The following is a 24,088-nucleotide window of genomic DNA, read 5'->3' as shown; positions in this document are numbered from 1 at the left end:
GCAAACTTTTGTGTGTGGTTGTTAAAGACACACTTAAGGCATGATACCAACATAGGTTTGCAGAGGACTACATACAGTACAATATGCACACTGAAGGCCTGATGTCACCATAGGTTTGCAGAGGACTATATACAGTATGTACACTGAATAGGTTTGCAAAGGACTATATACAATATGAACACTGAAGGCCTGAAGCAACCATAGGTTTGCCGAGAACTATATACAGTATGTACACTGAATAGGTTTACAGAGGACTGTATACAATATGCACACTGAAGGCCTGATGCCACCATGTTTGCAGAGAACTATATACAGTATGTACACTGAATAGGTTTGCAGAGGACTATATACAATATGCACAATGAAGGCCTGGTCCCACCATAGGTTTGCAGAGAACTATATACAGTACGGGGTGGGGGGACTTGTGAGGGTCTGCAACCAGTGTCCATCTCAAGGGAAATACATATAGGCTAGTGGAATAAATAGAAGTTGCTTACCTCTAGCATGGCTAGCTTCACACAGTCGTTCATATGCACTCTTGCTCGCTTGTGTTTATTTGATCCGTTCTGACAGAATGTGTCATTCCACTTACGTCAGGTCTGTGTCCACGAACTATCACACGCACTTGTTTTAAAAAGTATAAAAGGAAAGCAAAAAATTGCATTGGCATACCCAGAGCTAGTTAGCCAAGCCTGAACCAAACTCTGGAAAAACTTCTCTTGTAGGCTCTATCGTTTTATCTTGCTTGTTGTGTTACGTTCACTTCTGGCTTTTCTGCTCCGAGTTCTTTTACTAGCTGAACACACAGGGAAACAGTGGAAGCAGTACTCAAAGTCGCCATCTTGCTGATCTCTGAGGTAATGGCAAATTACGGTTACGCGCAGTGGACGGTGCACTGCGCTTGGGGCTATATCTTGAGCGCCCCAAAGCCATACAATTCGACGACGCTGATTGGCGAAATAATGCTAATAATTCAGGCATGTGGGGCTGAGCGAAAAGCGCCCCACGGAAGACATCTGCTTCACCAAAATGAACGTTGAACATGTCAGTGAATGAAGATTTAATCATGGGGGATTCTAAAGATATTCTAAAGTAAATTCATTACTCGAATGCAATTAAAATAGATTAATTCTCAAAATGAGAAAATATATATAAATATATTTAAAAAAGAAAAGATGGCCGGTCGGCGGGAGGGCGGGGCCCCAGCGCCCTCTATAGGCGAGCCGCCACTGACACACACACACACACACACACACACACACACACACACACACACACACACACACACACACACTGTTCTAGTCCCTGTGACTAGAACAGTGACTCATGAGCAGCTGCCGAATCGAGAGAGGCAGAGAGAAAGAGGAAGAGGGGCGCGATATGCAGAGAGAGAGAGAGAGAGAGAAAGAGAGAGAGAATTCTAAGATGAGATAGATGGATGGAAAGAGAAATGGAAATTAAGAGTGCTATGGTAAAATAAGAAGGGAGAACGACAGAAAGCGAGAGATGGACACAGTGGTTTTCATCACCTGGGCCAGAGTGAATACTCCGTCCTGACGTCATTGCTGTGAGTCAACACGGTCTGAACATCTCCAGGGAGACCCTGACTCCTCCCACCACAGAAACACTCATCATGTCCAGTAAACGATAAAAGGAACAAGAACAACAAAACATCCCACAATAACAGCAACAACAAAAAACAAAACCCTCACACACACACACCTGAGGAGCACCAAGTGCATGTGCTAAACACTACACTAATAGTTGTCTTCAATGGAACAGGATGTGTTTTTCCCTATACTTTGAATATGCTATTCTGATGAGATGGTTTGCATGTGTAAATATGTTTGGATATTTGTGTATATTGTGTGTGTGTGTGTGTGTGTTTGTGTGTGCGAGTAGGAGGAAAGTAATGGTGATCAGATGTTCGGAGTATAAATATTCTCCCAGTCACTTGCCGTCAGACCAAAACGATTACCCAGTCCTCTGGTATGTAATTTAGGGCGAGGCAGTGCAAACAGTAGCAAGATCTCACTCTCCCTCTCTGGAGGGGGAGCCCACACAGTATGACTTACTTTGTGTGCAGCAGAATGACACTGCACGTCCTTAAATGACTGGGGATGTCTTTCCATGCCTGTGCGTGGTGTGTGAGAAATTCTTCATGTGGTCATATGATTCATATAGTGCAGCTACACATATTTTACACACACACACACACACACACACACACACACACACACACACACACACACACACACACACACACACACACACACACACACACACACACACACACACACACACAGTGTTCCAGAACATCCTCGTCCTCACAAGAAAGACAATTGATTTCCTGATTAATGATTTTTGTTATTGAAATGTATGTCATATCAGATATTCCCTCTCATTATCGTCCCTTTTGGCAGTAAGTGAACGGCACCGTTTGCAGGCTCCTGCATTTCAAGCCCCGGTGTGCTGGCTCCTTAGGTTGAAAGAATAGAAAACATAAACTAATACTACTGTAACCATAATTAACCGTTCAACAAATTACAAATTATAAAAGAAAATACATTTTTGCCCTAGTTTCTTCGACTTCACTTCCCAATTCCCATACATTTAAAAGACCTGTAAAGAATTTCCAAGCAGAGAGCGGGAACAGAGGTCAACAGAACAAAAAGGAGCCAGGACAAAATGGTTTTCTTTAAAGATCTTTTAAGATGATTCAAAACAAATATTTACTACCAGTAGGTAGTGACATCACAGCTGCTCAAGACAGTCATTGGTTCAACCAAAGTAGACTCATTTAGGATGAGGCTTAAAGCTAAAGGATCCAATTAAAACTATATCTTAACCAAATTGCAAAGAACACAAAATCGATTTACATTCCCAAAGCTAGCCCAAAAATATCATTCTCCTGATGCAACAGACATCTGGTCCCAAACCCGTCTGTGCGGTCTTTGGTTCTCTCCCTACTGGTTAAACTCCAGCTGTTAAAAGTTATTTTTTTGGCTTGTTTTTCAGACTTTTGTACAAAAATAGGCTTCTGCTTAACGCCTCTTCTATAGCGAACGCTAATCAATTATCAACAAAATACTATCCATATATATTGATATCTCTTCAGGGAAACGAAAGCACTAATATATACACACGACTGCCATCATTCGATCGACTGATCAATAGAAACAAACGGATCCAGCATGGCATCTCTGCGGCTCTGGTTAACAGTAGCCAATATCAATTGATTGATGATTGATAGTACATTACCATTTATTCCTGACCCGACATATTTACAGGCTGCATTTATCGGTCAGCACCACCAATACTATACCCACCCCTTTCGCATCTAAAGGTTTAGAATGGATAAGTCTGGTGTAACTATGGTGAGAGGACAAGGTTAGCACTCATAGCCTGCTATGGCAAAACCTCACTGCCCTCACACACCCAACAAATCTGAAGCTGAGTCGGATTAGAGCCTGATCGACTTCTAGAGTCCGATGGATTTTTAGACTTCCAGAGTCCGATGGACTTCTAGACATCGAGAGTACGATTGACTTCTAGACATCTAGAGTCTAATGACATCTAGAGTCTGATTGACATCTAGGCTTCTAGAGACTGATTGTCATCTAGGCTTCTAGAGTCTGATTGATAGGTTTGATAGGTTTAACAGCGATAGGTTTAACCTACCCAATTATTCCGATTCCTCACTCATTCTTGTTGTGACTGGTAACTAAGCTAGGCTCCACCCAGCCATCCCGGGACAGTCACCAGTTCAAACAGCAGGTCCATCCTGGATGGCCTTGACCCATATATCAGGAAGAACTCACATCTGACAACCAATCAGCATCTGACACAGTGCCACAGAACATTGATTGTGTAAGATAAAGCAACAAAAAAGCAACAACTTAAAGAGACAATCAAAGGAAAATAAAAAAGCCATAAGGTAAAAAAAAATAAAAGTAATTACAGCCAAACATCCAAACAAATCACAACTTAAAAATCAAATAAAAGCACAATACACTTAAGAAACGTTTAACAGATGATTCAGAATAAGTTTGAACGTATGAAGCGCGTTAAAACTCCCGGTGTCTAAGACACGGTTGTGTGTTTGAAGACAGAGTGTTTTTGACTTCTGAGAGAAGGTTGAGCGGCCCATCTCTGCGGGTCACTTGTGATTGGCCGGGGGCAGGAGAGGGGCCGAGCGGTCATTGGTCACGGTCGGTCTGAGTTTCACGCCTCTGATCCAAGCCTGCATGCTTCCCCCTCCTCCATCCACTACATCCGCACTTGGCTCCTCCAGGCCCAGGGCCGGAGGCGGGGGCTGGTAGTTGACAATGTACCCAGGATTAGAAGCCTCTTCCTGGGCAGGCGGGGCAGGACATTGGGGTGGCTGCTGGACCAGCTGCTGTTGATGCTGCTGGTGGGCCTGTGGTTGTTCATGTTTTTGATACATCAGTTGTTGTTGTTGTTGTTGTGGTTGATACAACAGTTGTTGTTGTTGCGGTTGCGGCTGTGAATGGGCCACTTGATACAGCTGTTGCTGATGGATCTGTTGTTGAGGTGATTGTGGAGTGTGGATCTGTTGTTGTTGTTGTTGTTGTTGTTGATGATGGTAGATCTGTTGTTGTTGTTGATGGTGAATCTGTTGTTGTTGATGGTGGTGGATCTGTGGTTGGTGTTGGGGTTGCGGTTGGTGCTGTGGTGGAGCTCCGGTCTGCGCGTGCGGCTGGTTGAGCCGGGTGCTGCTGCCCCCTACAGGTGCGGTGGGGACGGGGACTGGGATGGGCAGGCGCCCCGGGACCAGCTGGTAGTAGGGTGAGGGCGGGGGCATGGCGCTCAGACTCTGGGTGGAGGTGTGGTACTGCTTGCTGTGGGAGAGCCCGGCCACCGCCGCCGGGTGGAGGAAGACGTTCTCGTCGCTCCCGGCAACGCCCAGGGCCTTGAGGGGAGGGACCTGCGGGGTGGGGGTGGGGATGGGCGTGGCCCCGCTGATGGTGCCCCGGCGGTAGGCCGGCTTGGAGGAGGGCTTCCTGCGGATGGTGGCCGTGTGCGACGCCCTTAGCTCCGGCTCAGCCAATAGGGACACGGTGGAGGAGGGCCGTTTGGACTGGAGCATCTTGCGGCACTGCAGACTCAGGTCCGAGTTGCGGGGCATGGTCGACGACCGGTGGTCGAAGTCGGACTGGCTGTTGCCGTGGAGACGCAGGCTGTGGAGGGAGATGGTGTCTGCATCGCCGCCGTGGAGCGAGATGGACTCGTAGTCGACTGGGGGACCAGAGAGACGGTCAGAGAGAGAGATTGAGAGGCACGCACAGGGTTAAGGGAGATAGTTTCTCCTCTGATAGGGAAAGGGAAACGGAAACTTGAGGTCATTTAATTAAAAATCGGCAGAAAACAGAAAAAATTACACAGAGGGGTATTCCGACAGAGAGATAATGAGGCGGAAAGACAGACAGGTGGAGAAGTGGACCGACAGACAGACAACCAGGTAGAGAGACAGACAGGAACCTACCATAGAGAGGAGGCTCAATCTTTAAAGCTGGAAAAGAAAAGATTAAAGAAATTTAAACAGAAAACTAGAGCCAGACAAACCCACAGACAGACAGGTAAACCAACAGACAGATAGATCCCCAGACAGACCGACAGGTCACGGCACTAATGTCAAGAGCCAATATGTGTGCGTGTGCGTGCGCGTGTTCACCATGCGTGTGTATGGTGTCCTCTGAGCAGGAGGGGGTGGTGGTCTGGGTGCTGTAGCCACTAGAGCAGTGCAGTGAGTCTCTGCTGCTCCGGGGGGCGCCAGAGTTACACCCAGACAACTGGTCCCTGGCAGAGCAAGACTGGAGAGAGAGAGAAGACACATACACAGAGATATTTAAGATATACAAGTTGCAAACAGTTGATTGACATTTACATCGAGAGAGACAGAGAGGACGTGATTCAAGGGGAATGCGTCACCATTACAAATAATCGGCCATCGAATGCCTTAACTGACCAATCAGAATTGGGCATTCAACACAGCCGTGAAACGAACATAACCATGTACCTTGCTAGAGGTGGACATGGTCCTGCTCCTCTCCTGGTTGTAGGCGCAGTGGGGGGGCGGGGCCAGGGAACCATTCTCTGGTCCCCCGATGACCCCGGACCCCCGAGCCCTCTGGTCGGCTGCGCCCCCAAGATCCTGAGGACACACGCAACGCAACCTGTTACAAGGGTTACACTATCGGTCGAGGACGGACGCAAGGCGTAGAGATCTCCCGGTGGTTATCCACGCCCCTCGCTGTAGACATACGGTCGGGCAGGGTACAGGCCGGGGGTTTAAAGGTGACATGTTATACCACCAGGTGTGAGTGTGATTAGCCGTTACCAGCAGTTATGAAAGTCTGCCTCTTCTGACATCACACGTGGGCGTGTCCACCTAGATGTGTGCTGGGTGGATCGGTCTACAAGCCTACCCAGTGGACCGTAGCAAACGTTGCTCATCTATCCAGCACACATCTAGGTGGACACCTAGATGTGTCCACCAAATGTATGAGGCTTTAAAAAAATCCTGGACGATTTTGAAATTCCGCAAAACATTTTTTAAAAGTGTCTCAAAAAGAGGGCATGTCCGGGCAAAAGAGGACGTCTGGTTACCCTACGTACGGGAAACAGATTTGATTCCTACCTGTAACACTGTTAAATAGCAGCCCAAATTGGTGAGCGCTAGCCTGGTAATTTCTCTGTGTGAGAAATACGAAGTGTGGCGTGTCAGCGTGTGCATGGGTAGAATTCATGGGGCAAGCCCCAGGAATCTCCCACTTCCGGCTCCCATGAAAGAGGACCAAACTGATTCACACAAAAGCGTTCATGTAAATCTAGCATTAAAAGGTTAAGTTAAGGAAGTTCTCTCCAGTCACGCTGAAAGTAGTTCACTAGTAGTAGCGCTTTAATTTGCAGCGTCAGAGAATCCTGAGAAATCTGAATGCTGACTAAATTCTCAGAATTCGGACACTGCAAACTATTGCACGCTAGTGAACCACTTTAAAAAAAACTTGACATCGCGACCAGGCGACAAATGACTGGTGAGAACCTTCTTAAATGAACCTTTAATGCTGCATTTAAATATCAGAATTCAGATTTTATCCAAGTATTCTGACTTTATTATCAGAATGCTGAATTTGATCTCAAAATTCAGACTTTATTAGCCTATTCGATTTCTGAATTAAAATTCTTGTGATGAATAATCTACATTTATACAGTCGATGTGCAGCACTTCAATTCCCGTCAACTTTTTTTTTCTAACACCAGCACTTCCACAACTATGCCCATGTTCCTGACTGCTATATACAAAACCATTTATAGCGCATCTATTTTTCGGCTGGGTAGTGATAGTCGCCCTAAATGCAGCTTTAATGTGGGCTCTGATTCTGAATGAATGCCGCTGCTGAACTGTGTGAATCAATAAAGGGAACTGAAATCTAAAGAAGAAACGTGGTTTTTATGTCCAGCTGAAAGTGGAACATTGCTGCCATCATGGGAAATTAATGTAGCCTAGGCCTATTTTAAGTAGCTTTCAATTCCTTGTTCTTTTGTTGAACATATCCCCCACTAGATTCCCCCACACAGATTTTGTACTGTAGAAACCTATATGGTGGAAACCGATACGCCCTCTCAACCACAAAATATTTGAGTCACTTCTATGGAAGTAAATCTGTGCCATCGGATTTTGAAAATAAAAAGCCATTGAACTCTAAGCGATGAATATTTATGCATTGAAATAACGTATCTGGATTTGAATTGAACTCCTATTCAGCTTTATTTTTCAATGTTAAAAATTCAAAATCAAATATTCAACGCTAAAAAATTCAACGTGGGGACATTGATTTCGTTGAAATTCAAATCCAGATACGTTATTTCAATGCATAAACATTCAGTGGTTAGAATTCAATGGCTTTTTATTTTCAAAATCCGATGGCACAGATTTACTTCCATACACTTCTCCTTCGTCATGCTTAACTGATCATACCTCTCTCTCGTTGGTTACAAAAATCTTACCATGGAGCATGGACACTCCCAGAACCCCTCTCAAATTTCAGCCAGCCAGACAATTCACGTCTGTTAATTTATGAATGGAATTCTGAACGTGTCCCGCCTCCGAAATAGCCTGGCTATAGCCATGCTGCCTTTCGAGCGATTTCATTTCGCACTGCAACGCAGCCTGGATTCCATGGATCCGATTTTCGCCTGAGATGGATTCATTCAAACACAGAACGGGCAGGGACGGCAAGACGATGACGACGTCTATTCGACACACCCATCGCCTTCTTCCGAATTGCTTGTGTCTCACGCATGGACATAAGAGCTGTGTTCAAAATCATTCCCTATACACTCACTCACTATTCCCTATATAGTGTTCATGATATAGTGCACTATATTGGGAACGAACAAACGAGAATTCGGACACTACGCGGAACTTTTCTAAACATCATTTGCGTCAGTAAATGCGCCGGGTATTTGTGTGACGCAGACAGATGCGCCCACATCATGTAGACAAACCGGGCACTCACGAGGAAAGCTGGAGGTTGTATTGATGTTGAATGTTACATTTTCTTCTAGTTTTTTTTAATTAATTTTGAATGTTAAATTTTCTATGTTAAATCCCAAATAAATTGTTGACTCCATCATTAAATGTATTCGTTTTCGCGGTTATTCAGCTTCTTCTTCTCCTCCGGAAAAACACGACCGCATTGCATTGTGGTATAAGGAGTAACATGTAGGGTACATCGTATGTGCACTCAAATTTGGGGTATTTTAAGTGCACTGTATAGTGCATGAAATTAACCACTGAGAATTCGAACACCACTACAAAATGGCGAGCACCCTATATAGTGCACTATATCCGGGATAGGGGACGATTTCGAACACAGCTATGGTCTCACGCGTGAGACTTCAGAGCCCCGTTACAGGTATATTATCCCGGTTGTTGACAGTCGCAGGTCAGCAAAAGGGGCGTAGAAGAAGAAGGGGGCCGGATGTTGACAGTAATGGTTGTAGAACTGCAGCGCCATATGACGAATGTATTAAATATGCAAATTTGATCGGACCTGACTTGACAGTATTACCCGACACAGTGGCGGGTGAAGTGACACAATTCACATGTTAATTTCCATCCCTGGTGCGTATGCGTGTGTATTTGTGTGTGTATTTGTGTGTGTGCGTTACCTGGGCGCTACCGTCCCCAGAGCAGCTGATGGAGTCCAAAGAGGGGACATGCCGGACTGAACCAAGGTGGTAGTTACTATGGAAACCAGGGAAGACACACCCGATTACATCATATTGTAACCATGGATACTGTTGTCCAGAGACAGGTGAGGAGGGTGAGACTAGCGAGGGTGAGGCAGGTGAGGATGAGACATGTGAGACTAGAGACAGTTAAATGGAGAGACAGGGTTGAGGAGGGATACCTGCTGACACTCCCCTTCCTGGAGAGACTGTTGCTTGGAGACGCCGGGGGGGTCTGGTAGGTATAATTAAAGTCTGAACCTTTCAGATCCAAAATCACCTGCGAGAGAGAGGGAATTGTAAGTGTTTGTGTGTGTGAGTGAGAGTGAGATGGAAAGGGAGAGCTGACTGTGTGTGTGGGAGAAGAGAGTGCGTGTGCTGACGGTGTATGCGTACCTGTTCGCTAGCCGGTGGCAGCAGGGTTGGGTCAGCTGTCAGGTGAGTTAGGTCCTCTAGAATAGACTGCAGGTGAGTCACCTCCCCTAGCATGCTGATCTCATGGTCCTGCGCACACAAACACATTATGTATATTATACATGCACACACACACATGCGCGTGCACACACACAATAAAAACAGTAACAAACACACACATTATAGAGACATCGACGCACAAACACACAGTACTGACCAGCACAGGTTTGAGCATGCTGATGAAGCTGCAGTAACGTGCGCGCTCCTCAATCAGTGCACGACACACGGCCCTCTTCTCCGTTTCCTCAAGCACACTGTAGCGCACGCTCACATCCTGTAGGGCGCTGTCAAGCTGCAGACGCACTTCATCCTTACCTACACACACGCGTTGAGCGCACACACACACACACACACACACACGGTTGTCAATTACGTTAAAATATATATTATGCCAAATCTTTATTTTTTTTCCACTGTACACTGTAACGTGAGGATAAGAACATCCAGGACGCTCTACCGTCCATACACTTCCAGAGAGGAGAGAGATATGGAGGGGTGACCCCACTTTTCCGGATGCATTTCCAGGAAAGAAAACTCATCTTGTATTTGGGTCATAACGGAATATAGATTTTATCTTACTTTACTAGGCGAACATTGTTGTTTTTCTTTTAATTCAAGTAAAAGTTCTTTGGCAATGTTGATGTTTATTTTCCATCTCTTTAGAATTTAACTTAACGGGCCCTATCTTGCATCCGGCACAAGTGACTTAGTCACTGGCGCATGTGTCGTTGCTAGTTTACAACTGGCGCAGAGCGTTCTTTTCCCACCACCGCCACTCGCCGGTAAATTAGGGATTGATCATGCGCCCCAAGGGGCGGTTCGGCGGAAGGAGGAGGCGTGTTCTGGCGCAAACGGTATTTTGCCGTTTCTGAATACCATTGCGCTACTGACCAGGACATACCTGGTTTAAAGTCAGTGGCGCGTTGTTCAGATGCTATTTTAAGGGCGCATGCATACATGCGCATACGATGCATACGGATTGCTTGTGCACCTCGCGCATACACTTTGCTTCTCTCATCTACCTAGCCGCACATTCTTGGTAAATTATTTGGGAAAGAACAGCTGATGCAGCGGTAATAAGTTGTACTTTTAAATCAATGCATCTGCAAACACCGTACAGCAAACACATATTTTCTTGACACAGACATCGTGTAGGCCTACATGCCCATAACTTTTAGGATTGATGTGTGTCCTAAAAAAGTATTTGATCGTGAAAAACATTGTTTTACCGCGAGTAAGTGTTAAAAAGAATGAATGAATGCGGGCGCGCGTGTGTGCTCTGTTTAAACACACGCAAACTAAACACGTAACGCATAATACAATCAATGGCAATGTCTATTACCGCGGGGACACATGCATATTAGGATAGCATACAATACTGATAAGAAACAATGTTTGTAATGTATTGCGTATGTCATTAAATAGAACCACAGTTACCGCATATCATTTGAGGACTCTGTATTTCTGAAGTTGTGGAAGAAAACCCCTTATTCCATGTGTGAATTAGGCCATATTATTTGGCAATAAACTGAGCCATTTGCAGTTTGAAATTCATGTGCATCTGTCTCATCGGAGACTGCAGACGCGCTGTCAAAATATCAACTCGTCCGATTCAAATGCGCTCATGGCTCTTAAAGGGGATGGGAGCTGGCACTCTCATTGGTTTGTTGGACGTTATATTACGCCCAAACCACACCTACGGGTAATTAGGCTGCTTCAGACCAACCCTATTGACACTTGCACCGCGACGCAAGTGTCATTTATCCGCCTGTAAAATAGCGATAGCGCCGTAGAACCGCCCACAAAGCTACTTGCGCTTCCCACTTGCGTTTCAGACCGTTAAAATAGGGTTGAAAAAAAAAACGACTTGCTGGGTACAACACTAGCAGCCACCAGTAGGTGTCACCAGAGTATCACCCTAAAACGCATCGCCAACAGCAGCCACACATAGTCAGCTGGTCTCGCAACAGCAGCCCATAGGTGTGTGTGTGAGTGAAGAACTAGGTTAACAGTCTCTCTCTCTCTCTCTCCCTACCTCTCTCTCTGATGTGATTTAGTAGGTTGTTCACTTCAACACTAGCATGTGAGCTAGACCAGGACTATCACATGATACACTGAGGTTGCTCTCTCTACCTCCCTCTTTCTTTCTCCCTTTATCTCTCCCTCTCTCTCCCTCTTTCTTTCTCTCTCCCTCTCCCTCTCTCTCCCTCTATTATTTCTGCCTCCCTCCCTCTCTTCCTGCTGCTTTTATCCAAAGAACCTAACTGGGGACTTGCCGTGTTCGCACCCAGACAAGTCGCTGGGAGTCTGGGTGCTGCAGAGTGTGTGTTATTATTTTCTCATCTAAAACGTGATAAAACAATACCACCATCACATCTAAACTAGGGCTAAGAGACACATACAGGCATGGAGAGAGGGCAGAGAGAGGTAGTGAGACAGACCGACGGAAAGACAGACCGGTAGAGAGGAGAGAGAGAGGTAGAGACAGACAGACAGGCAGATAAAAAGGGCAGAGAGAAGTAGTGAAACAGAAAGACAGCCAGAGCGGGAGAGAAGAGAGAGGTAGAGAGACAGACAGGTCGACAGACAGACAGGCAGCGAGAGGGGAGAGAGAGGTAGAGACAGACAGACCGGAAGATAGAAAGGGCAGAGAGAAGTAGTGAGACAGACAGACAGACAGCGAGAGGGGAGAGAGAGTCAGTCAGGCAGGCAGGGAGGGAGGTACAGAGAAAGCGGAGAAAGTGAGAGATACAAACGAGGGTGACAAGGGTGGGGCGGCTTTGATCAATTCACCCTAACAGACCTGGGACCTCCCCTTTGTGTGCGTGTGTGTATGTGCATCTGTATTGCGTTAGTTTCATTTTCATTGTAATCTCATTGTCTCTATCTCTGTTGGCCATAAAACACTGTGCCCTGCCTTATATGGTCAATAGCTTCCTGTTGAGCTGTTTTGGTTATGGGATAGCAACGGCAGGCAACGACTGGGTGTGTCTAGGCAAACAATGGGAGAAGGTTTGGCCTAGGGTTGGCTGGTTGCCATGGGGATAGTCTCCGCCCACGGCAGGTTAGCCAACATCACCTGGCGGGAGCACACCGCTGCGGGCGGCGGCCTGTGAATTGTCATGACAACCAGCCAGGTGTTTAGGAGCTCTTTATACGAAACCATGAGAAAAGTACAAAAGTGTATGACAGTTAAGAGTATTCACTGTATGTAAAATTCATGTAGTAATTATCTTGTATTTATGTAGTATGTGTAGAATGTATGTAGTATTTATGTAGTATTACCTTTCTTGACTTTCTTCTGTAGTTTGATGGTGTCAGAGGACTTCTTCTTAATGTCTGCCCGGGCCTTCTTATATTCTGTTACCAGGGTTAGGAAGAGACACAGAGAATTATGTTACCATGGTTAAAGGACACAGACCATCGTGTTACCTTGGTTACAGGAGACAGACAATATTGTATTACCCAGGAAGGGTAATACAGAGAGACCGAGAGAGAGCGATAGATACATATAGAAAGAGTGTCAGGGATCGTGTTAGCGCAAGCATACCTTTAGCATGGTCTTTGTCAAGCTGATTGGCCACTTTCTTCCACTCCTCCATCTTCCCCTCCAACGGAGAGATGAGACTCTCTGAGAGAGCACTAGACAGAATCAAAAGAGAGAAAGTCAAAAAGATGGAAAACATGAGAAACAAATGAGTGCATGTGTAAATGCCTATAGTGTGCGTGAAAAGTATATCAATGATTAAAACATAGATGGCGAAGAGCTAAATATTATAAAAATACGTTGTGAAGGGTTTATATATTGTTAATATACACAGTGAAGAATATCTAGATGATTTAAACTTACGTAGTGAAGAGTTTGAGTTTAGACTCGATGCTTCGGTGTCTCATGCACATCCTGGTCAGTGCCGAACCGATCTCCTTGGTGGCCCCTGCACACACACACACACACACACACACACACACACACACACACACACACACACACACACACACACACACACACACACACACACACACACACACACACACACACACACACACACACACACACACACAATACACTTAATTCAAAAGTAAACTTGTTACATCTGAGCTGACACACACTTAGCATTGCTAGCGGTTCACCAGACCAGCGGGCTGCGGTGCTTATGCAGAGTTCATGCGGACCTGGTAATGTTTGCCCAATTGCCTCTCGGGACTTGCAATGTTTCCTGAGCAACAACAAGATTTGAGTTTGTCTACAAACACACAGATCATTTTATACCAAAATAATGAATGTATTCAGGAACTAAGCTACTGGAAGTCTGCAACTCAAGGGAAGCAACCATGGGAGGGGAAAATGCTGACCCAATGAACCCTCCTTCAAATTAAACATCTTTAATTTTAAGTCTAAATATGGTTAAGACAGGCTAATACCAACCCACAGGTAACTTGTATCCCTTTAAGGCATGGTGTCTCAATCTGTAATTTTTCTGTCGACATTTACTTTATTACACAATACACAAGATTAACTCTTTAAATATTCAAACCACACACACAGATTCTCAAACACACGCACACACACACAATTATGGCACAACATCCCTGAAGTATTTTGAAAGACAAGTTCCTATGTTCAATCAGGAGGGTGTGCCGTAGAATGTGCGGTGTGCGGTGTGCGGTGCGTGTGTGTGTGTGTGTGTGTGATTGCGTGCATAGATATGTCAATCGAGCACAGGGGAAATGTGTCACTATGCAATGAAGAACACATCCTCAAAAATATAAGTGATTCAACTTCCCTCCTTTTTCTTTAGGCACACACATGGCAACAGTGTGTGTGCCAGTCAGTGTATTTCCATGACAACGCTCTTCTGACAATCACAAGACATTCGATTGATCCGGTTATTGATTAAACAGCTGACTCATTAGTCACATGATTCCAATCCCTAACCTTGAGTATTATTTACATTATATCATACTACACTGGTGGACAACGTCCCAAGACTGGGATTGAGCATGCTCCCAGTACAACCAGCTAGTAGGGTTAGTACTGTGGGTGTGGTTGTGGTTGTACTACGTGAGATTCTTGTCAACATTATTCTGAAAATGAGATGTGATGTTACTGTGGTTTTGCCATGGCAACCAGCTCAACCTGTTCAGCACATGCACGCCAACCTACACAGTACTTTGAGAGAGAGAGAGAGAGAGAGAGAGAGAGAGAGAGAGAGAGAGAGAGAGAGAGAGAGAGAGAGAGAGAGAGAGAGAGAGAGAGAGAGAGAGAGAGAGAGAGAGAGAGAGAGAGAGAGAGAGAGAGAGAGAGAGAGAGAGAGAGAGAGAGAGAGAGAGAGAGAGAGAGAGAGAGAGAGATGGGTCAGCTGTCAAAACAGACCCCCTTAACAGGTGACACACACACACACACAATTGGAATGTGCTTGGTCAACATGCCAACGTTTAAAGAGAATACTAGCTTGACACTGAGGCTAGCCGATGGTTTGTCTGCCAATGCTAGCATGGCTAAAAGAGCATGTTTAGCCAGCGCTAACATGGCTAACTGAGCAGTGTGGGGATAGCTGACAAAGCTAACAGACTGGGTCAGGAGGACCTCACAGTGCTAACAGTGCTTAGCACCAGGGAGAACTGAGAGACAAGGGCAAACCAGGCTACCTAGGGACATGCAGGGATCACATGATATTTAGAGAAGTTTAAGTATGCCATCACATGACTGGGATGTGGAAATCACATGGAGACACAAAAACACAGATGCCTGCCCACACACACACACAGAATCACATGCAAGCTGTTCTTGGTAGCCTGAGGGTAGTTTGACAAGTCCCAACAGACAGACGGACGCTCTAGGTGTGTGTGTGTGTGTGTGTGTGTGTGTGTGTGTGTGTGTGTGTGTGTGTGTGTGTGTGTGTGTGTGTGTGTGTGTGTGTGTGTGTGTGTGTGTGTGTGTGTGTGTGTGTGTGTGTGTGTGTGCGAGATGACATGACAGGGCAGGTTTGAGGCAAACGACTTCTGTAGAAAGGGTGTGGCCGTGACGCACACACTCTCTATAATGATATAAATACCATTTAGCAGCAGACTGAGCTAGATAGTCCCCTGTCAAACCATTTTCTCACACACACACACACACACACACACACACACACACACACACACACACACACACACACACACACACACACACACACACACACACACACACACACACACACACACACACACACACACACACACACACACACACACGACAATTTGACCACATTACTCCTACGTCTCCAACAGCTTCCAACTGATGCCATGAAAGATTTCAACGTGCTACTACTTATGAAACCCTACAAAAAGTACCACCGTCCTACCTAGCGAATGTAATAATTCCTTCTCGGCCCCTTGAGAATGACAACTAGCCTCCTACCAATTCCAAAAGTTCAAGAGAACTCATCAGGAAGCACAGTTCCCTTATCGAGCACCCCATCTCTGGAACAAGCTGCCACCTCCAATCATGAAGGCTAACTTTGTGGATGAATTCAAATTCAAACCTTAAACCCCTCTTCTCTTTACCCTCTCATTTGCCCCCTAGGAGCGTCGCTGGGCACACTACTCCCGCTGCTGCCAATAGGTACTAGTTTAGAAGTTCTCTACAAGTCTACCCTGCCCCATCTAATGCGGCCTCTGCTTTGATGTGTTGCTGTGACCATGGCTTACCCACTAGCCAGCACCTATTACACCAACATGGGCACAACACAATTTATATTCTTAACAATTGTACAATTGTACTATTGTACTGTTCTTAAACCGTTTTGCTTGTTATGCTATCATTATGTCTTCGTCTTGCCCGCCCGTGCCTCACAAACAGGCTATGGTGGCTGTATGCGTATGCACAGAGTGTTCATACCTCTGGTTCCGGTTGCCATGTCTGCTACCTTTTGGAAAGCATCCAGGAAGGATCCCGTCACCAAGATCGTGGTCCTGAAAACCACACACACGCACACGTTTTTTAATAAAAATACAATATTAGGAAAGAGAACTGGGGTCAGAGCGCTTTTATTTTGCAGACCTAAAGGAGACAGTTGCACTCTATAGGCTTAGTACGTAACCGAACACCGGCGATACACACACTGAATCTATTCAGAGTGTGTGTGTGTGTGTGTGTGTGTGTGTGTGTGTGTGTGTGTGTGTGTGTGTGTGTGTGTGTGTGTGTGTGTGTGTGTGTGTGTGTGTGTGTGTGTGTGTGTGTGTGTGTGTGTGTGTGTGTGTGTGTGTGTGTGTGTGTGTACCTGAGCTGGGACTGTAGTTTGGTTCCTTTGGTTACAAAGTCCTCCCATGCAGGGTAGGAGGCCTGAGGGCGGGAGAGACTCATTAATATCATATAGTAGCAGTAGGATCATGACCTCTCGCTACAGAGGGCCCATTGGAGGGACATGAGTGCACACAGCTCTTGTCTTGGCCGTACATACACAAGGATGTGTTTTTTTTTTTGTTTAGTCAATTGAGGTTTGGTTAGTACTGCATCATCAATTGTTATTTTCATATTATATGACTATAAAATTATCCACGGATGTTAAATGAATCATTAATGTGTTCGCAGACAGGTATATGGTCAGTCACACAAACAGACAGAAAGGCAGATGATCAGACAGACAAGCAGACGGACAGACACACAGAAAGAAAGGCAGGCATACTGACAGAAAAAACAGACAAGATCAATTCAAGGTCAGAAAGTGGTCGGAACTCAGAAGATTAGCTAATTGATCAGGGGTTAGAGTTTAGTGTAGGACAACATGAGAGACTGCACTCTTTATCCCTCTCCTTATAAATTCCCCACTACCACTCTTTCCATACACGTACACAAAGGGCAGGTAGTTCAACACCCCAAATAGCCTTGCTCAGGGCCCACTACCATCGGTAGGAGGTACCAACAAACTCATACTGGCAAATGGTTGATGTCACACATCTTGTTGACCAAAAAACCTGGGCTTCGAATAGCCTGAGGCTTAGGTACGCCATTCTGTATTCTCTACAGGAATACCACGCACAGAATCACGGATGCAGAATCTATAAAAGCAGGCGTCAATGGCTGCCCCATATATATTTAGCGTTCAGCTTGTCACATGTCTGAATAACTGTTAGCATGTTACATGTGTATGACCACGTCCTCCCAGCATATAGGAGGATAACCACACTGTAACCTATAATAACATTAGCCTGTTAGCCTAAAGCTGCTATCTAGCTCTTAAGCTAATGCTGCTAACAAGCTCACAGCGCTGGAGCTGAAAACAGGGGACGGTTACCGACAATGAATGCAGAGACCAGTCTTTAAGGAGCAGGTAGGGGTTAGACAGTACAGGGACAGGTCGTTATTGAGCAGGTAGGGGTACACAGTGAATACAGAGCGAGGCCATTCAGGTGCAGGTAGGGGTTCGACAGTAAATAAGGAGACAGGTCATTAGGAAGCAGGTGTTGGAGTGAAATTATTTTTCGTAAGGGGTCCATTCGTTTCTGTAAATATCTTGTGTGGGTTTGTGGACGTGTGAGCTTGTGTCTGTCTGCACTCTCCTCTAATCCTGCAGTTAAAATCCTGACCTTGTAGAGACAGTGTCGGTGCGTGTGTGTGTGTAATTATGTATCATTACAACTTGTGTCAAGAGAGGTATCCTATATTTTACTTTTGCTCTGCTTTACACAACACAACAGAACACAACACAGTTAAAAAAACGCCAGAGTCATAATCGCTGGGGTTGGATTTACAATCACTACGTCAGCCAAGGCTATGTATACGAGTCTGATCCAACCCACACACCAACACACACCTTGAGAGCAATGAAGCAGCCAGACAGGCATGCATCCCAACTACATAATATTAAAATACAGATCCCTACAATACACAGCTCAGCAGCACAATACATTAACACAAGGAGGTTCCTACAACACTATATTAACACAAAAGGTCCCTACAACAAAAGTTAAACTGTTATTATGAATGCCCTTTTCTTTTACATGCTTTGCCTGCTCTATGTCCTATCATGTCCGACATGAATGCGCAAACACATGAAAGACACACACACAACTATGTGACTAGTAAATGTCATCAGATTCAACAACTGGCACGGAGCCACAACAGAGAGCGAGACCTAAAGAGAAACAGAGGTCTAACATTGTCACTCCAAATATAGTTCAGCGATAATCAATAACAGACTCTATCCGTCTCTCTGCCTTTCTATCCGTCTCCCTGCTTTTCTATCCATCTCTCTGCCTTTCTTTCTCTACCTTGGACGTCTCTGTCTATCCGTCTATCTCTTTACCCATCTCGATCTGTCTCTCTGTTAACCCATCTCCTGTCTACATCTCTCTCTTTTCCTGTGTCTTCGTCTACCGGTCCCTCTCTCCCTCAAATGGATTTGTTTATGGTGTAGGATATGATTGGTTGGGGATGCGCGTGAGGAATCGATTACTCGAGTACTCCTCGTTACAAATGAACTCGGTTGGTGGACAGGCAAACTCGAGTTTGCATATACACACACAAACAAAGTTTTCTGAAGCAAATGTATAAATTTTCTGTCCGGCGCCGTCATGCCAAATTTGTACCGAGCACGTCAACAGTTGTCCGTTGCCAGGCAACGGACAACTGATTACGTAAGGGTTGTCCGTTGCCGGGCAGGTTTCAAAAAACATTCGCGCTCATGTTGTCAAAGACGAAATAACATAATACAGATAACGGATCGCTAGATAACACTTGTTTTTACTTTATATTTGTATTGTATTTAATTGTTTAATCAAATTTAGCTAGTAAAATTAGTGTTTGAAGCGGGTTTCAAAAAACATTCGCGCTCATGTTGCCAAAGACGAAATAACATAATACAGAAAACGGATCGCTAGATAACACTTGTTTAATCAAATTTAGCAAATAAAAAGAGTGTTTAAAGCAGGTCAAGGACGAAATAGCACAATACAGATAACGGACAAGTGCGAATGAACGAGCTTGAAGGTTCGCGAATGTTCGTGAACCTTTCACGTCATTCGACGCGATCGTCACGTCATTCGAAATTTGGCAGCCGTTACAAATTTGGCATGACAGCGCCACTAACGCATGCCGTGGGCACAAAGAAAATGAAATGTATCAAATTCTGTGTGGCGCGTTCCGTGCCGTGTGCAGGCACGCCAGAATTAAAAAAGTTAAGAGATGGCGGTTAAAGCAAAGCGCAGCGAAGAATTGAATTACTTTAAAGAAATAGGAGATCATAAGGTGAAATGTAAAATATGCCAAGCGAAATCGAGCTACAAGAGTACTACAAGTACTATGCGGCAACATATGCTCCTAAAACACAACGGTGAGTTCGGGAAAGCAGACCCGCAGCAACCAAGTGTGTCGGCTATTTTCACCGCCGCAAGACGCAGCTTTAATCCCGGCCGTGTAGAGAAGATCACAACGCTGAGTATTTCCATAGTCCATTTGCTGCCGTTTTATTTGCAGCTTAAATTATTTGCAATGGTTAGGCAACTTGTTTCGTTTGTTTTTTTAAACTGTTACAGGCCTTGGTTCGACGTGATTTAAATTGTGAGACGCATATTTATTTTTGTAAGGAAAATGTGTTTTGAACGTTTGCAAAAATAAATAATGAATACTCTGATAACTCTGACTGTTTTGATGGAGAATAAGCATTACATGTTTGGTTGGTAATATTGCCGTTCATCATCAGGCCTATTCCTGCTGCAGATGCGTTGCATTCTAAAAATAGATTAGATTAAACGAGCACTCGATTGATCCTCGAGGAATTCCTTCGATCACTCGAGTTTGAAATGTACTACTCGTGCCCATCTGAATGGCTCTGATGGCCACTAGAATGGAAACAACAATTCTTAGAAACAGCCTTAGATTATCAGTAAATCCTAGATTAATGATAAGAGGTATTAATGCAGTTTCTGCCCTAATTGCAATACGAAGGCCCAATCAATTACAGAAAACCACTGTGTGTAGTTGGGAGATGCTGCAGTCGGTTTAATAAATAGTTTCTAAACAGACCAGCAGACAAAACATCCTCATTTAGACATGGCAGAGGATTAAAGAACAAAACCTTTAACGGATTAAAAGTTAACGAGGGGAGCCATTTCCTAAAAAACACAAGAATGGTTGCATGAATTATATAGTGATCCTGAGAGTTGGTTTGTGTTTTTATAAAGTTATTGAGGTTTTATGGATAATATATGTTGAGGTTAAGATTATGACATTTTAATGGTTAAAGAACGATTTTGTAATGCATTGTTGAATCGTCTGATAAAACCTCCAACTTGCCTGTCCGTCTGTCTCTGTGTCTGTGTCAATGTCTGTGTGTATACCTGTGATTAGCATGACCAGGTTTACCAGTGATCAGTTTTTCAACAAATGTTTAGGTTTCCCCATACTGTAACCATGGTAACGTCAACAACATAGAGACTGACCCAGATCTGTTAGTTTGGTGAGGAGCTTCACAAGGACGAGGAAGAGACATAGACAGGCACAGACACAGACACAGGGTAGATGCTCATTTTGTCCTGTTTGACCTACACAGTACAGTACACACAGATGAGACATCTGTCCGACTTCCTGACTGTGTGACTAGCTGTCAGTAAGCCTACCGTTGACCATTCTGTCCTAACCTGAACCCCAACCTGCATGTAGTCTCTACATGTCTTTCTGACTGTGTCTCAGACTTCGGGAAAAACCTATGTGACAGCCACACAAGGTGAATAAAACCCTTATTTAAATTGGCCAGGCTACATGAAAGCCTGTGTGCAGAGCGCCCAGCACGCCATGAGTCACAAGCACAGCGGCTGTAGTCACGCTACCAACTTCTTCTCTTCTCCACTTCCTCCATGACACACTAGAGCTGGAAACTGTTAATCAAAGAGATTCATAACTAACAGATCATCCAGGTCAAGTATCAAACACGATGCCAGTTTACATATTTATGTTGAGTAAAACGATGTCAGTAATACAAAACCCAATGACTCAATCATAGATTGCAAAGTGAAACTCTTCACACATTTTTAACATACCTATCATTAACTTCAGGTAGCAAACTATGTCAGGAGGTTACACATAATATTGAGTCAAACTAGGAATATAAACATTTCCTGAAGGGCGGTTCCTACAGAATTATTAACGAAATGGTAATCTGTTAAACACTGAATCATTTTAGCCAGCGTAATCCCATCCTGGTCTAGGGGTAAGACCCCTGCACGCCCACGGGGAAACTTGACCGGATAGATTGGTTCCAGGCTGGCGGTCTACCTGGCGCTGGCTAATGTTAACCATCTGACCGTGGTCAAATGGAGGCTGACAGACAGGCGCAGACAGACAGTCAGACAGACAGCTAAATAAACATCAAACGGCTCCCCTAACGTCATCGACCCCCATCCCTGCTGCCCACCAGCGACCCCGACTCTTCCTTAGCCAATACACATCCTCACAAACACACACACCCTTACAAACACACACATCCCTAAAACCCCAAACATACACATCCTTACAAACACAGTACACACACCTTTACAAAAACACACCCTTAAAAACCTACAACTTACAAACATCCTAAAAATCAAACATCATTAAAAACAAAACATACACGCATCCTTAAAAACGGATTCTTAAATAGACAACTACCGGTCGGAGGTCTATCCATAAACCTCTCGATCTATGTTTATAACAGTAGATGAATGGTTGGATTAACGACAGGACACAACATAAGAGCTTAAAATGAAAGGGTTATAACCAACTATTCAGGTGGTTTCTTATAAAGTGCTCCAATAATTACACATCAATGAGTAGTTACATACTCACACAGAATGGAATATAGTGCGTTTAAATTAAAATATGATGATAATATTTGCAAGGTTTTAGCGTTGTGTGCGTGCGTGTATGTGTGTGTGGGGACGGAGGGCGGGCTGATGGTTACCTTCATGTCGGTCATAATGAGCTGGAACAGTCCTCCCAGGGCCCCGCATTCCTTCTCTATACCCGCATCCATTTTCCTCCACTCGCCTCAAACTTTCCAAGTCTTCAAAACCAGAGTTGCGAATGACTCCTCGTCAATGGTAGCTTTTTTTGGGGAAAGGTCGAACCAGAACCGAGTTACAACATCCCGGGGGCAAAGTACACCCTCAAGTCAGTGAAAAATATAGAGGGAAAAAACTCCCAAATTGAGATCCAGGTCGGCGGGGAGGTAAAGTCAATACGTGGCCGCTAGCCTAGCGAGCCGAGGCAGCCCGGCCAACCTTCCTCGCACACCTCCTCATGGTTCGCACACGTCGCTGCTTCCCGGGGAATGCCTCCACCACGCCCGGAAGATAGTTAGTTGGTTGGGGGGTCACTTAGTTAACCTGCTGTGTCGGGAGATAACAGAAGTTGTGTGGCTTGGTAAGGAGCAACAGCTACTACGTCGGCTCGATAACCTGAGTCCTTGATCAATGAGTCCCCGGCCAGCGGTGCGGGATATCCGCCAGAAAAACAACTCCTTTGGCCGCAGTGTTCACCAATGAGGTCTTTGCGACATACCACCGAGCAATGTCACCTAGTTGAGATTTTTTTCTACTTTAATCGGTTCCTCTACGGGAGTCGTGCATGTGTCCGCGTACACCGGAGTGTTGCTATGTGGCTAAATCCAACGCTCCCAGTCCATCCCGAGGTAGCCCGCCAGGGCGGAGCTAAATACTTACTAAATGTAATGAAAAGTATTGATTGTGTAACACACTGGTCCACATTGGCCCAGTTGAAGCTCCGGAACTCCTGAGGTTTGCACACAATTACACAATATATATTATACAATAGCATGCAAAATCGCGTGCGTGTGTCTGTTTGTTTTGCTGATTTATACAACCGCCCAGTGACCAGTTTGGTTGTCATGGAGACAGTCTCTTTGCAGGAACACCGTTTCATCGCCATGGAAACAGAGCGATCCGACTTTATATTTATCTTAAAAGGTTTGGTGGACAGACAGAATTTCCCGTCTGGGCTTAATAATGTACAGTTCGTTAACTTACCCTATCTTATCCACTGCACAACCACACAAATGAATAGGCCTTCAAAACAGCATGTAGTCAATATGTAAATATGGAGTCAATATTCTGGAGTGATTGTGTTCAGAGAATATCACGAATAAAAAGTCCAAAAATATCCCAAAATTGCTCAACGAGCTTGGAAGTATATATATTTTTAATTTCTCCAGCCCTACTCTCATGATTCAGTCTCGTCATGGTTGTTCAAGTCTGGGGTAACGTGGTATCAAGTAGGTATGCTGCTGCTAACCCAGTTACATAATCATGGAACATTATCCGTTTATAAAGAAGAGTAGAGCGCATTATGTAGGCTACTCAACGTCCGACCCTGGTGGGA

At 44.9% G+C, this 24,088-nt stretch overlaps 1 protein-coding gene and 1 long non-coding RNA gene across 4 annotated transcripts; one reads left to right on the top strand and one right to left on the bottom strand.

The window, feature by feature from the left end:
• Positions 1 to 2,692: 2,692 nt before the first annotated feature.
• mtss1 (MTSS I-BAR domain containing 1) lies at positions 2,693 to 23,384 on the bottom strand. 3 transcript variants are annotated; one of them, XM_060070027.1, is made up of 14 exons: positions 22,653 to 23,384; positions 16,998 to 17,059; positions 16,616 to 16,689; positions 13,583 to 13,667; positions 13,283 to 13,374; positions 13,018 to 13,092; positions 9,890 to 10,047; positions 9,655 to 9,762; positions 9,441 to 9,538; positions 9,199 to 9,274; positions 6,041 to 6,175; positions 5,696 to 5,834; positions 5,507 to 5,533; positions 2,693 to 5,259 (listed from the first exon to the last, which is right to left on the bottom strand). In XM_060070027.1, exons 1-14 carry the CDS (start codon positions 22,722 to 22,724, stop codon positions 4,160 to 4,162), a joined length of 2,301 nt encoding a protein of 766 aa, XP_059926010.1. In that variant the 5' UTR covers positions 22,725 to 23,384; the 3' UTR covers positions 2,693 to 4,159. The 3 variants fall into 3 exon arrangements, with proteins under 3 accessions (XP_059926010.1, XP_059926011.1, XP_059926012.1); XM_060070028.1 differs by lacking the exon at positions 5,507 to 5,533 and having other exon boundaries at positions 22,653 to 23,383; XM_060070029.1 differs by lacking the exons at positions 16,616 to 16,689; positions 16,998 to 17,059; positions 22,653 to 23,384 and adding an exon at positions 13,776 to 14,743.
• Positions 6,434 to 8,037, top strand: LOC132471047 (uncharacterized). Its single transcript, XR_009528747.1, has 2 exons — positions 6,434 to 6,671; positions 6,871 to 8,037. It is a non-coding gene; the product is annotated as an uncharacterized LOC132471047 (long non-coding RNA).
• Positions 23,385 to 24,088: the final 704 nt, after the last annotated feature.

The sequence above is a fragment of the Gadus macrocephalus genome, chromosome 13 (genome assembly GCF_031168955.1).
Source record: "Gadus macrocephalus chromosome 13, ASM3116895v1".
NCBI classification, from domain to species: Eukaryota; Metazoa; Chordata; class Actinopteri; order Gadiformes; family Gadidae; genus Gadus; species Gadus macrocephalus.
Note: the sequence above shows the minus strand (reverse complement) of the source record. Positions and strands in the feature narration are given on the sequence as shown.